Genomic DNA, 13,857 nt, shown 5'->3' on the forward strand with positions numbered 1-13,857 from the left:
TACTTTGACTCGTACGTCTAGATCACTGATTGCCAATCAAACATTCTTTAAATATATTGTCCACTATCGACAATTCCGGAAGTTTCGGATTCCGGGTATATTCCACAATTAAAGTCACATCGATTCTTAGGTGATGACTGAAACGATTTTCTCGATGTCAAGTCTCAAATGTAAGATATAATATACAGTTGGATGTAGCATCGGCCCCCCTCCCTTACCCTTACACCTTCTCCCTTCATCAACCCCCCCACCCCCCTGGACCACCTTCACACCTGCATTCCCTTCATCCATCCCGTATATCGTAATAAGATGAAGGGTTTCGGACGCATCCTCCATCCTCAAACCACTAAACCCCACCCCTCCACTTCCAAACCAATTCCCCCAACATTTCAAAATCCGATCACATAAATATAACATTGAACTCTGGCTGATAATGTCAATTAAATATTATACTTTTTTGTTTAAAGTGATTCGGCGTCAACCTACAACCCCAGCTAATTAGCAAGGGACTAGAAGGTGTGAACTATTTTTCAATATTAAGAGCTATAGTACTCAAGGAAGAGCAAGAAGTTGAAGGTAGAAAGTTTAGAAAAGCTCTTCGACACACAATTTCCAGGTTGTATCGATTCGTAGCTAGACAATGTTCACTGATCTCATTCTGGGGATTCGGACTCGTGGGCATTAGCACGAACATTGGTTACCACTGATTCGGTCCAGTGGGCAGTTGACAGCTTTGTTCCATACAAATCGATTGGAAAAAAAGGAATCTTTCCCGTGCTACTGCAAAAGGGATTTGATATTCTCAAACATGTCTTGAAAAAGATTTTATGCATACCAGTTTTTCTACCAGGTATATCCCGAAAGCATGGCGAAAATAATCGTTAAATTTATTATCAAAGGGGGGGACTCAAATTATGAAGAACCCAAGGGTTTTGGGCACATCAGCTTAAGTTCTTTTGTTCTAAGAGTTTTGGAACTGATAATCAATCATCACATCAGGAACGTTAGTTTAGTTGAATATCCACTGCACAAACAACATGCATATCAACACCGGTGGGACTAGCTGTTAAAAGGGCCCGAATTCTTCGGGAACTGGGCAAGAACCGCATTCTGAAATTCGCTATCGTCCACTTTAATACAGGCGAGCGAGTGCGTGGGACGTGTCTGAAGATTTATTACAGTTTTATAAAAATAAAGGTAAGGTGAAAGTGCACCAGCCATTCAGGACCTTTCGATAGCTACCATAATTTGGGAAGTTTGCGAACTCCCTGAGACACACGCATCGGCCTAGGTGACTTGACAGTCACCTACGTCTACCCATAAAAGACCATTCTGCAGTCCTCTGGTCGCCAACGAAAACCAGGGACAAAGACTCTCGGGCAAAGGCCCTAAACAGCAAGGAGAGCAACCCTACTCGGTCTGGCAAAAGTCCGTCGCCAACCGATCTCGCCAACGAAGGGAGCGCCTGTTGGACACCTCGCCCAGATCGCCTTTCTGGGACTGCCATTTTACCTACCACCCCAGCATCGAACCCTACACCCAAGGATCAGTCATCGCCATCTTGCAGGAAGTTCATCGTGACAACAGCAATTTCGAACCGAAACCGATCAGCGAGCGCTCGCCGGATCATCTAACTACCAACAACACAGTCTACAATTCCGTACACCACTATATAATAAACTTACAGACTTTAAGAAAGTTGAGTGTTTTATATGCCAAAAGATCCGCGAAATCCCTCCAGTTGGCCCAGTAGCGCACCGACCCTGCGACTAAGTCCGAGTCACGTGCTGCTGAAGCTTGTCGGGAAAACCTTAAGTTACACTAGCTTGGGTGTACTCCTGGATATTGAGGGTGCTTGGATAATGTGTTCTTCCAGTATCTGCATGTATCTCGGTTGGATAAAGGCAATGCTTAGTAACCGCATTATTTGTTCGTCACTGAGACATACAGAGATAAGGAAATTGAGTATTTGCGTCTGTTCTGAGGCTAACGTTCTGTCATCTTTGCTATGGAACCTGGCTTGCGATGGCTTGTTGAGGAAACTCGGTGAGCTTGGATTTTCAACCTCCGGGTTTGCTGACGATCACCAATTACTAATTACTGGACTTTGTATCGGAACAATCTATGACTTAATGCAACAAGTATTCAGAGCTATGGAACAGTGGTGTCGACAAGTTAATTTATCAGTTAAACGAAACAAAATTTCAATGATCCCTTTCAATTTCTTGATTCAGGAGGCGATAAATAATTTGGGAGAGTACCTTGTAGGCGGCGTTCGTCAATTTCATAATTCGCTAGTTGCAGCAATCCATCTTTTTGTAAGGGCTAGCGAAAGAGGTTGAACCCACGTGTGGAGTCTTGAGAGGGATATTCCAAAGTAATATCTTCAGTCCACTTTGGTCTTGTTTGGCTCAGTAGGACACTCAATCGTAACGGGCATGGCTATTAGATAATGTATAGAAATATGGAGTACACTAGAAATGACCTTCTACATGGAGCCGTGGCGACATCGGCATGGAGTTTGACCTAGAGAAATAGTGATTGGTCGGCAATTGTGGTTGTGAGATCGATGATGGGAAGTTGATGTAGGGACTGGTTCGTGGTGAATCATACAGGTAATTCACAACACCCTTATCACACTAGAGCTCGGAGATTAGTCGGATGAACTCTGTCCTGAAGATTTTCATGATCGTGGGGAATGAAAGCAATTAACATATTTACAGTCCACGTGTTGACCTAAAGTTTCAGCGTCATCAAATGGAGGATTTTGAAAGAAATTAGAGAAAAGAATTAAGATAAGCAGATTGTCCCGGGATGAAAGGAGCCAGGTATAGTCGAGGTACAGATACTATGCGTATCGCAGGTACAAAAACTACAAGAATACTTCGGGGAAAGAGAAAAGTATATTCCCTTAGTCCAAATGAATTACACTCTTAACTGTCGAAGAGAAGATTGCAGAATGGAAGTAGATAGCAGGGGATGGCTCCTACTATGGTTGGAGCAACCGTATGCCGACAAGTCTGCATCGAACATGCTGCTCAAGCGAGGTGAACTTTCTTCAGTGACGAAGAATTGCAGAAGGTATTTAACACCACGATGCCGAGGAGTAGTACACAATGAAACACGAACTCGACATAAGATTTTACACCACCAGTTGACACCGTAAAGTAGTCTTTGGAAGAAGATTGTGTAGAAGTACCATTGCGTGTCTGTGTCTATTCTGACGATATACCGGTTCCAGAAAAGTTTATGAATATCAAAAAAAACATCGGAATTTTCAGGTGTGAATTTAACACACGAATTTTTTTCAGGTGTGGCGTTTGTGCTTCTCCCAACCGAGCTCCCGTCGGCCCTGTTTGAAATCACCCAGTGACATGCTATAGCCAATTTTGCTCCTCCGTGTTCGAACAGGTAGTTGATCATTGCCAGTGTCTTTATTATTTCTTAACCATACGATCTTCTCAGACTATTCTCATCGTCTTCTGCTACGTCGATTAGATGTACTAATTCAACTTATCGATCACCTCACACTCTTTCGTAAGAAGGCTTCCATTAGCGCTTCTTTGCATGTCGGTAGAACACTTCGTCATTATCACGATCTCCAGTTGGCGCTTCTTTCACCGTAATACCGAGTTGTGTTTGTTCGCGCTTTTCCGTCATGTTCCTTGGACGATTGCAAAGCCCACGCATCATTGACTGTTGTTTTTGTAATGGAGTACAGACTGTCCGGTTCGATCACCGGTTTGTAAATAAATATGCTCTCGCTGCACCTAAAATGCATCTTTCTCGTCTTCGATGCCGAAGTTGCAAGTTTGCAGCTTGTTCTGTAGAATTCAGGCAAAGCCAGTCAAGTTAACAGTTGTTGTCCGCCACCCCACATAGCTGCCGCTTGCAATAGCCCTGCCAATGGTAGGTTAAAGCGTCCATATTCGCTTGCACCTTCTCATTTCATTACTACAAAAGGCTGCGATGGCCTACAGAATGAATGCGATCGTTTAAACAGAGCTGTAGCGCCATTTTGTGCCAGTGATGCTATTCTAAAGGGCGAACACGAAATTATTGCAACACATTCAACAGGGCATAACTTTTTTACCATTGGGTAAAAATCAACCAAATTTTGCACACATTCTCATTGATGTGTATTGTTTACATGCTGTCAAACTCGAAGTCGGTTTTTCGATTCAACGAAAATGGAGGTGAACCAACGCGAGTCGAGAAAACAAATTTATTCCAACCACCTAGAATTTCCTGACCTGTCGCACTGGCAGTTGGGAAAAATGTTGAACATTCATCATTCAACCGTCTCCAGAATGTTGAAGCGGTTCCAGGATCGGTTGACTTTGGACCACGGCAAAGGAGCTGGAAGAAAACCGGGACCGGAGAACAAAAAGACGGAGGGAAAGGTGAAGCGGATGATTAAAGCAAATCCCAACGTCTCAAACCGTGATTTGGCAAAAAAGATCGGCAAGTCGCAGAGCTACATCCAGAATGCAAAGAAGAGAGCTGGACTACTTACATACAAAGTACAGAACTTCCCAAACCGCGACGAGCGGCAACAATCGACGGCTAAAACTCGGGCACGGAAGCTCTACGAGAAGATGCTGACAAAATATGGCTGCTGTGTGATGGATGACGAAACGTATATAAAAGCCGATTTTAAGCAAATTCCGGGGTTGGAGTTTTTCACCGGCAAGAGCAAGTTCTACATGGACGACAAATTTAAGAAGAAGAAAATGTCGAAGTTCGCCTCCAAATATCTCATTTGGCAGGCCATCTGCTCTTGCGGACTGAGGAGTGAGCCTTTCGTGACAAAGGGCACAGTAAATGGCGCGATCTACAAATCTGAGAGCCTCGAGAAGCGCCTTTTGCCGTTCTTGCAGCAGCACGACGAAGCTCCGCTATTTTGGCCAGATTTGGCATCATGCCACTATTCTAAAAGCCTCCTAGAGTGGTATGAGGCCAATTCTGTCCACTTTGTTCCAAAGGACATGAATCCGCCAAACTGTCCGGAGCTGCGCCCGGTGGAGCAGTACTGGGCAATAATGAAGCGGGAACTTCGGAAGAGCAAGAAAGTACCGGATGACACTGTAAAGACTTTGATGGAGGGCATCAAGCGAAAATGCGTTCAATTTTACACTCAAGGCTCCATCGATTAACTTTTCTTTTGATTTTTGAAGTAAATATATGTATATAACTACCCTAACATTTTGGTTTGATTTTAAACATTATAAGAAAGTTGACATGACATTTTCGGTGTCGCAATAATTTTGTGTTTACGTTTACGCGAAATTCTCGTTCTCGTTTACGCGAAATAGCTCTTTCTCGTTTACGCGAAATAGCGAGAATACTTATACACTCAGCCAAAAAATACAGTGAACTTCATAAGTATTTCGTATATTTTTTAGCCACAAGCAGGACGTATGTAAATCATAAGACTATCTTATGAAGCAGCATTTATTTCGTCAAATCGGTTTGCTATGATTCAATTTTCCATAACGCATCTTCGATTTTTCATAAGATAAAATTATATATTTCCCTTATGTTTATGTAAATCATACGATGCTCGTATGAAACTCAAGCGAGTAACGTATGCAATACCCAATAAAGTCTTATTTTTTCATAATCATCTTATGAAAACATAGTTTTGTTATTTTTCTATAAATCATAAGATAATTCTTATGAATTTCGCTGTATGATTTGGCTGGGTGTAGTATTCCATGCTCTTCGTGCATTCACACCCGCCTATGCATATTTCTATTGCGAGGTAACACAGCACACGAGCTTCCTGTCATAGTGCACAGGCCCAAAGCTGTATTTAGGAAGACAAAACTGTTTGCGTAAACCGTTGGTTTTTGATATATAGTATCTTCGGCAAACTTTGTTAGTTCTTTCTTGCCGATTTTTTTATATTAGTTGAATTAGGGTGACGTATTATCACACTCAATGACTATTTCTCAGTTGATTTTACCATAAGAGATTGAGCGATGAAAACGTGACCTCTTAAAATCACTATTTTTCATTTGTCACTTCATACATTGATTTATTGTAAATACTTTGTTTGCAGCACTTTTAGAACTTTGCATGGCGAAGATTTTTGCTGAAGTAACAAAGTTATTATCTCGTCTATTTGAAAAGTTATGAACGATTTTTGTTGAAAAATACACCATTTTCAAAAATTAATTATTTATTTTACAGAAATAACGCTCTCGCAGTTTTTTCACCAAAAACTACAAAAGTTTCGATCTTTCAAATGAAATTTAAAGATTGAAAATCCATTTGCAATGTTGGGAGATATATAGCTTTGAAAAAAATCATTTTTGTTTTGAAAACCGCCTGTCACTATGCAAACAAAAGAGATAGAAACTTTATTGCTTCGGCGAAAATGTGTATTTACAAAAGTTCTAAAAACCTATAGAACAAAGTATTAGCGAGAAATTAACACATAAAAAGATATTAATAGAAAACCAATTTTTAAAGAGCCACCCAACCTTAAATATTGTAAAAATCATAGCACATGAACCATTAGAGATAGCCACATAGTTTCTTAAGAAAAGTTGCTTCAATTTGATTGATTTATAACTTTGTAGAACATTATGTAGCTGAATTTTACATATATAAGAAGTTGATACTTTGAACACCCTAATCACAAGGACCACCCTAATTCAACTAATATAAAAAAATCGTTAAGAAAGTTCTAAGAAAGTTTGCCGAAGATACTATATATCTAAAACCAACGGTTTAAGCGCAAACAGTTTTGTCTTTCAAAATACAGCTTTGGGACCATAGTGCTGTGGTAGCACTACATACTTACTCGATGAAAGCTTGGGTTTCTCGCGAGCATTCCCGCCTAAAATTTTGCTTCATGGACGCTAACGATGAAAACGCTAGGCATGCTATTCGTCCAAGTCCGCGAACGAAGGTTCTTAATGTGCTTCTCGTTCCTTTTGCAACACTGCTTTTATGCGCAAGGATTAATACGCGCCAAAGACTTATTGGTCAAGTTCGAATGCGTTTTACTCTGTTGAATTCGAATCGATGAAATAGTCAAGTTACTTTACGCTCGTCCGGATGTGCCGGACTCAGGTGATTCGCAATTCTGATCCCAAAAGATCCTGATTCCTGCGGTAGCAGACAAAGGGTTAAGTCGCCGGTAAACTCTAAGCCTGCTCATATGACCCTTACCACGCTTTCCTAAACTTTCTTCCTTCAACTCGGTGCTCTTCCTTGAGTACTTTGGCTCTTAGTATTGCAAAATAGACTTCACTTTACAGTCCCTTGCTAATTGAATGTCATTAAAACATAAAAAAGGAAAATTGACTCACTCTTAGTCGTTAATAAAAAAAAAATGAATGAAATAGTCAAAGCAAATTCCATCCTTTTAATTTGGCCTGTGTTCTTTTTTTCGTATACCTATAATATTTCTTGAATAAAAAATCAATAAAAATTTAGATACAATGTATCTTTTATTTAAAAAAATAACTGAAAAAGGTATTACTGTGCAAGAATATGCAATGTTCTACAGGGTGTTTGGTTCATGGTTAAGGACCTCTCGAGGGATGATTGACTGTCATATTTGGAGAAAAAAAATCGTTCTACACATACCTTCAAATCCCAACCTTACTAAGTAATTAAATTTTTTGTGTTAAAAACTTAGTTGTCTTAAAATAGCTCTAACTCAAAAAATATACTTTATATTCCAAATTTTTTGGATCCATTTGATAGGTGAGAAAATTTTCCACAAAAAATGTCCTCAAATGTTTCAGCTAATGAGGTTAAGTAACTTTTTCACAGTAATTTATTTAAAATTTAACAATTTTGATAGATTTTTCGTCCATTTCGCGAAAACCTTTATAGTTAACACCACCATTTTAATAATTCAAATTTTTAGTCTTGAAGAGTTGCATAATTTGTTCCTTGACATGATACAATTATCTTTTCTTGTTGTCATGTGTTTGGGTTATTGAACTTGGATATTTTTATCTCATTTTCACTTATACTAGCTCTTATTGAAAAAGTATGGCACGTATTGTACCTTTTCTTATTTTTATTCGAAAGCCAGGAAAATCTTGCATAGAAAAGGGTATAAATACCTTTCAGTTAAGTGAATTTAGTATTATTTTAGAAGTTAATTAGTTTAAAGTTAGTGTTATTATTAGCATTTTCGTTATTTTCTTAAAATAGTAAATAAGAAACAGCACCATTATTATCATGGAATTAATGCATCTCAGCAAATTCTACAATTTTTTCTTTGGCTCCATTCAATTATCTCTTTTAGTTTCGAAGCAAAATCATTTTTATCACCTCGTTTCATATGCAAAAACAACGATTTCGAATTCACTACATCTGTGATGAACTCAATTATTAAATTGCAGCGAAATGAGAAGTGATAGGCATAAAGTGTCAAATAACAAGTTGTAGAGAATATTAAGGGGCACCAAATGAACAATAGTAATGATAAATATAGTTGATTAATAATTATAATAATTACAAAACTCTCCAAAAACACTAATTTTGAGTTATTTTACTAGTAAAAAGTCATTTAGTACACTTAACTAAAAGATATCTGTACATACATCGAAAAGAAATTATCTCAACTTTCCGATGAAGCCCTGGTAATAACGATATAAAGCATATTTTTTCAGATTAAAGTCTTTTAAACACTTGCAGGTCGATTACAGGAAAAATTTAGAAGCGAAATTACAAGGAAACGAGAAGAGATAGGAATATCATGTTGAAGAACAAATTATAAATCGTCCTCAAGCCCATCTTTTGGATAAAAGATATTGCTATAATCATAATTCATTATTTTAAGAAAATTAACAAAAACCTCATCAAAAACATCAACTTTGAACTACTTTACAACTGACAGGTAATTAAAACTAATTAACTGAAAGATATGAGAACACCATTTAATAGAAAATTTTCTCATCTTTCCAATGGAACTAAAAGATTTAAAATAAGAGGTATACTTTTCGAGTTAGAGGTGTTTTAAGATAAATAAGTTTTTTACATAAAAAGTTCAATAACTCTGTAACGGTTGAGATTTAATGGTAAGCGTAGTTTTTTCTACAAATATGACAGTTAATCACCCCTCGAGAGATTCTTAATCATGAACCAAACACCCTTTATACTATATTTCTTCATACGGAGAAAAGTTTGGAGAAAAACCAACTTTTCTCCAATCAAAAGAAAAATGGGTGAAACCATTTTTGCGTCTGAACGTAACAAATTTAGTTACAGATTTTATGGACTCAAAAATTGCTTAACCAAATTTTCTCCTTAAGAAGACAGCCCCGCCCCCACCTGGCGCCAACTTAGTTCTGTCACTAAGTTAGTGTCGGATTCTGATGAGACGAAGTCGAAACGCAAATTCCACAACTAATTTATAAAATGTGTATGAAAGTAGTTATAGTAATAGTAATCAGTATTATTGAAATTCGTAATCAAGTGATATACTTGAATTTATTCTGTTTGGTGACAAAATCAAAAAATTCAATAAAAAGCGACATGGATCAGACATAATTAACATCGCACTTAACGAGCAACTAATCTCTGAAATCCGACACCTTTAGAATAAAATAAATCTGGCATCACTGGTTGAAAGCAATAGGAGAAATACAGATTCTTCTGTAGCGATTTTAAGGTACTTACCAGGAGGACTAATTGAACTAGTACATAGGGTGATACAAAGAAGCAGTACAAACGATGAGACCAGCCAGTTTAACGCCGCCGCACTGCAACTGTAGTGTTCGCTTAATTTGTTGGTGCTAAGACTAAAATTCCTCCGCCGCGCCGCTAGTGCCTTTTCGATACTGCTATTCGCTTCTCTAGTGTTTATGCTAGTGTAAGTACTACCGTTGAAACTACTATTATAACTACTACCGACACTGTAGTGGTTAAAGATGTTGCTATTATTTGTATTTTTGCTAACTGATTTTGTTTTAGAATCTGTTGTTGTTGTTGCAGCTGCTGCCGCTGCCGCTGTTGCTTGTTTCTTCTTGATGAAGATTGTTGCGTTTAGACTCCGCCGCACCTTGGCATTGTGAAAGCTGGACACGTGCCGATAGTTGGTCTGCTGACTGTTACTGCTGACCGTGGGTACAGGAATTTCCCGGGCTGTTGCGATGCCACCGGAAGCCGTGGCTGTGCCGCCTGTGGTTGCGGCTGGCGCTGATGCTGTTGCTGTGGTTAACGATTGCGACCGGCTCAATGCCTGACACCACCGGAAAGCCCCAGGGTCCACGCACACGCCCATGCCTCTGATCCCATAGTCACTATGCTAACGTATCGTCGTCATTGTACTCTCTTTCTTGCTCTCTCTCTCTTTCTCTTTCTATCTTTCTCTGTCTATCACTGGTGGCGTGCAGTATTGGTTGGTGCGAGGGTCACCTGTTGACGAAAGAGAAGGAAAATGGGAGTGAGAAAAATGGAAAACCAATTAACACCGCGCTGCAGATGATGATGATGATGATGATGATGAAAAGCGCATACTATAAAACATCAGGTTAATGGGTGTAGTTAGCTTATTTTTATGGCTACTAAAATTCCGTCAACGACTAAAAAGACGCACAAGGCACAACGGGTAGGTTTTCCAGTGATGATCCGAGAACAACAAATAAATTAATGCTCTAGCAGAAAGAAAGCCGAATGAAGGCGAGCAAGCGGTTTTTTAACGATCATTGGACTGTAATTGCAGGTGTAAAAGTTTTCAAGATCATCCAGTGTAGTTACACGCGCGTTCTAACCGGTAGGTACCGTTGCAAACCCATAACGGACAGATGTGGTTCTGTCAGATGACGGCGAATAACGACTGAGACAAACGATGAATAACTGATCTTGTTGTAATTGAGAACATTTTACTTCTTTGTGTGTAATGTAGCAAATGATCTCCGTTACGCTGGGACCATTCACGAATTATGTTACGAAATTACCTAGAATTTACTTCCTCTATCCTCCATACCAATTATTGTCACATTTTTTCTACCCCCCAAATATGTGACATAATTTATCAACGGTTCCTTAGTTTTTTTTAATAACACACAAATCTTCATAACTAATGGAAACCAGCGTCTGTTCCTTTGAAAGGGATTGATTTCCTAAAAGTCCTGTCCGTCAAATGCAAGAACGATGAAAAGTCGGGTTCGCACCGAACACTGCGAGGGCATAAATCATGCTTGAATTGACACGAACCCGTCCGTCAACAGCACGTTCCGTATGAAATTTCCGCACCAAAACGGCCAATTTCCATTTTCACGTTTCACTGCGGCACAACGACAGCCCTTGACCGTAACGTGGCACCTTGACAATAATTAATCACGGCACCTTCTATTCGTACGGTACGGTACAAATATATAGTTAACCAAAGTTGAACAATGAACGTGTATTACACATTCATCACGTGACCACGTCAGACGATTCATTTTTCTTCGGGTTGGGAAAACAAAGTCCCTTTTCTGCAGAAAGAGAGAGAGAAAGACTGGTGACGTCAATCTATTCTGGAAGGACAGCAAACTGGTTCACCTGGCCTACTTTTCGTACCGTTCCTAATGGTGTTTTAACAATGATTTGTACTGTTCACGCAGTGGCATTGGCGTGCGGAAAACAATTTAACCTGTTTACCGTGTAGCTTTCTTTGACGTTTTTCGTTTTTTTCCGCAACCTGTAGTAAACAGATGGTAGGCTAGGGGAGTTACTGTCGTTACAATGCTGAATGAGCAAAGTTGTAAAGTACAAAGAGCCATTGTTTCGAGTTGAGTACATAGTAAATGTTTTCTTCGGGTTTCAGCACTCAATAATAATTATATTTTGAATTCCTTTTCTTTGATGTGTATACGGGAATAACTATTCGCAATACCGATAAAATCGAAAAACAGGTGCTTCACAAGTACCTTAGTAATTTGTATTTTTTATCGTTGAAAGCAACATCCTGTTTTTTCATGTTCGCTCGAACCCATCACGTCATAATGTGGTTTTCGTCCAATTTTTGCTTTACCCCAGTTAGGATTACCGAGAGAATGCATTTGCATAACGTGTATCCGTAGGAAGGTGCCAACATCGGAGAACCAGCCAAAGTGTAACCGAGACTGTATCACGTCATATCCCCCGCTCCCCTTCCCAATCGGATTAGGTGAAGCAGAAAGTTCTTACCAGGGGCGAACATTTTGCAGATGTCGCATAGAAAAAAGTAAGACCACCGAGTGCGGGTCAATATGGAAAAGGATATTTTTACATGAATATATGTGGTCGTATAAGTTTTTTATCACCTATCTTCGCTGTACTGCGCTGCTGTCGCATCCTCATCTGCCTGCTATTGAGCTGCTGTTGGCTGGATGCTCCTGCACATACATTAGTTTTTTTACAAGATGATTCATTATAATAGTCTTGAAACAGCTTCCAGGGCTTTTTTTGTTATCAGGATAAGGATTCCTGTATTAAATACTGCATATTTCTTGATAGTGAACAGTGCCGTACAGCGCTGGGCGTCCTGCAATAGCGAACAACAGTTGCGCTGAAAGAGAAATGAGAATGTAGGCAGAACAATTTCAGCCGCAGAAAAGGTAGGCATTTTGCATCCTTGCCAGCACACGTGCCGCTATTGAAAAGCTATTGGCTATTGGCATACAGAGTCGGCAAAAGATCGGCGAAATTGTCGTCATGTGCTGCGATCATTGCACTTACTGAGCTTCGCGTGTAGGGAGCTCACCAGCTGACGAACTCGACACACTAGAACAGCAATAGAGTGTCTTATCAAAATGGCCGAGGCGATACACTTCTACGACCAAATCAGCGAAGGTCTACCGGATATCGGCGATGTCACTAGCTTTTGGGCCAATATTTGAGAGACCCCCGTTCAACGTTTCTAAGATTGAAAGAATTGGTAGCAAACATGACCTTGATCGAATCATAAATAATTACATAAGTGCAAAATCTGCCTCTTCTTCACCACAACAATCTGCCCCTAAGCGAAAACGAAATTAAGAATTGTAGTTAACAATCCAGCATAAAACTTGAATTCATGCATATCCAATGGCTAATACAATCAAAAATTTTTCTTTCGACCATATTTTCGATTTTAATGACAATTATATTAACAATGATAACCAGACACTAAAAATTTTGCAGTGGAACGTAAGAGGTATAAACAATCTCTCTAAATTTGATGAAATTTTGCAAACCCTTGACAGTTGTAAAACTTCCATAGATGTTATAGTGATTGGTGAGACATGGTTAAAAGACGACAATTGTGCTCTCTATGAAATACCACATTTCAAAGCATTTTTCGCGTGCAGGCAACACTCTAGCGGAGGTTTAGCTGTGTATGTCAATCAGACTATCAAACATAGAATTGTAAAAAACTATACCGCAGAAGGATTTCATCACATTCACATCGAACTGTTTATCAAAGGACAGTTTTATGATGTTCATGGAATTTACCGTCCTCCTAGCTTTGATTTCAATGATTTCTCAGCCTATTTAGAAAATTTGATGTGTTCAGTCCAATCGAAGCACTCGTGTGCTATTGTAGGTGATGTAAATGTCCCAATTAATCTTGCTAATAACAATATTGTTAGAAGATATAAAATACTGTTGGAATCCTATGACTTTATTTGTACAAATGTTTTTCCTACCAGACCAATTAGCGAAAACATACTTGATCATGTGCTATGCAAACTGGACGATGTAAATCGAGTGCGCAATGACACAATATTTAACAATCTGAGTGACCACTCTCAGATCTTAACAACTTTCAAAATTACAGCTGATAGGGAACCAATGTTGCTTACCAAAAAAATTGTAAACCATCGCCAACTTAACCACGAGTTTTCCAGCTTCGTTAATAGTATTGATGTCATTGTC

General features: G+C 39.1%; 1 protein-coding gene across 1 annotated transcript in view; it reads right to left on the minus strand.

Moving 5' to 3' along the window:
- Positions 1-13,857, minus strand: part of LOC131682497 (protein turtle) — a 208,086-nt gene that overhangs the window by 58,384 nt on the left and 135,845 nt on the right. Inside the window, exon 2 of the mRNA XM_058964010.1 lies at positions 9,652-10,389. Within this exon, the coding sequence (XP_058819993.1) occupies positions 9,652-10,255 (604 nt within the window). The 5' untranslated portion in view covers positions 10,256-10,389. The remainder of the gene's footprint in view (positions 1-9,651; positions 10,390-13,857) is intronic.

The sequence above is a fragment of the Topomyia yanbarensis genome, chromosome 2 (assembly GCF_030247195.1).
Source record: "Topomyia yanbarensis strain Yona2022 chromosome 2, ASM3024719v1, whole genome shotgun sequence".
Taxonomy (NCBI): domain Eukaryota; kingdom Metazoa; phylum Arthropoda; class Insecta; order Diptera; family Culicidae; genus Topomyia; species Topomyia yanbarensis.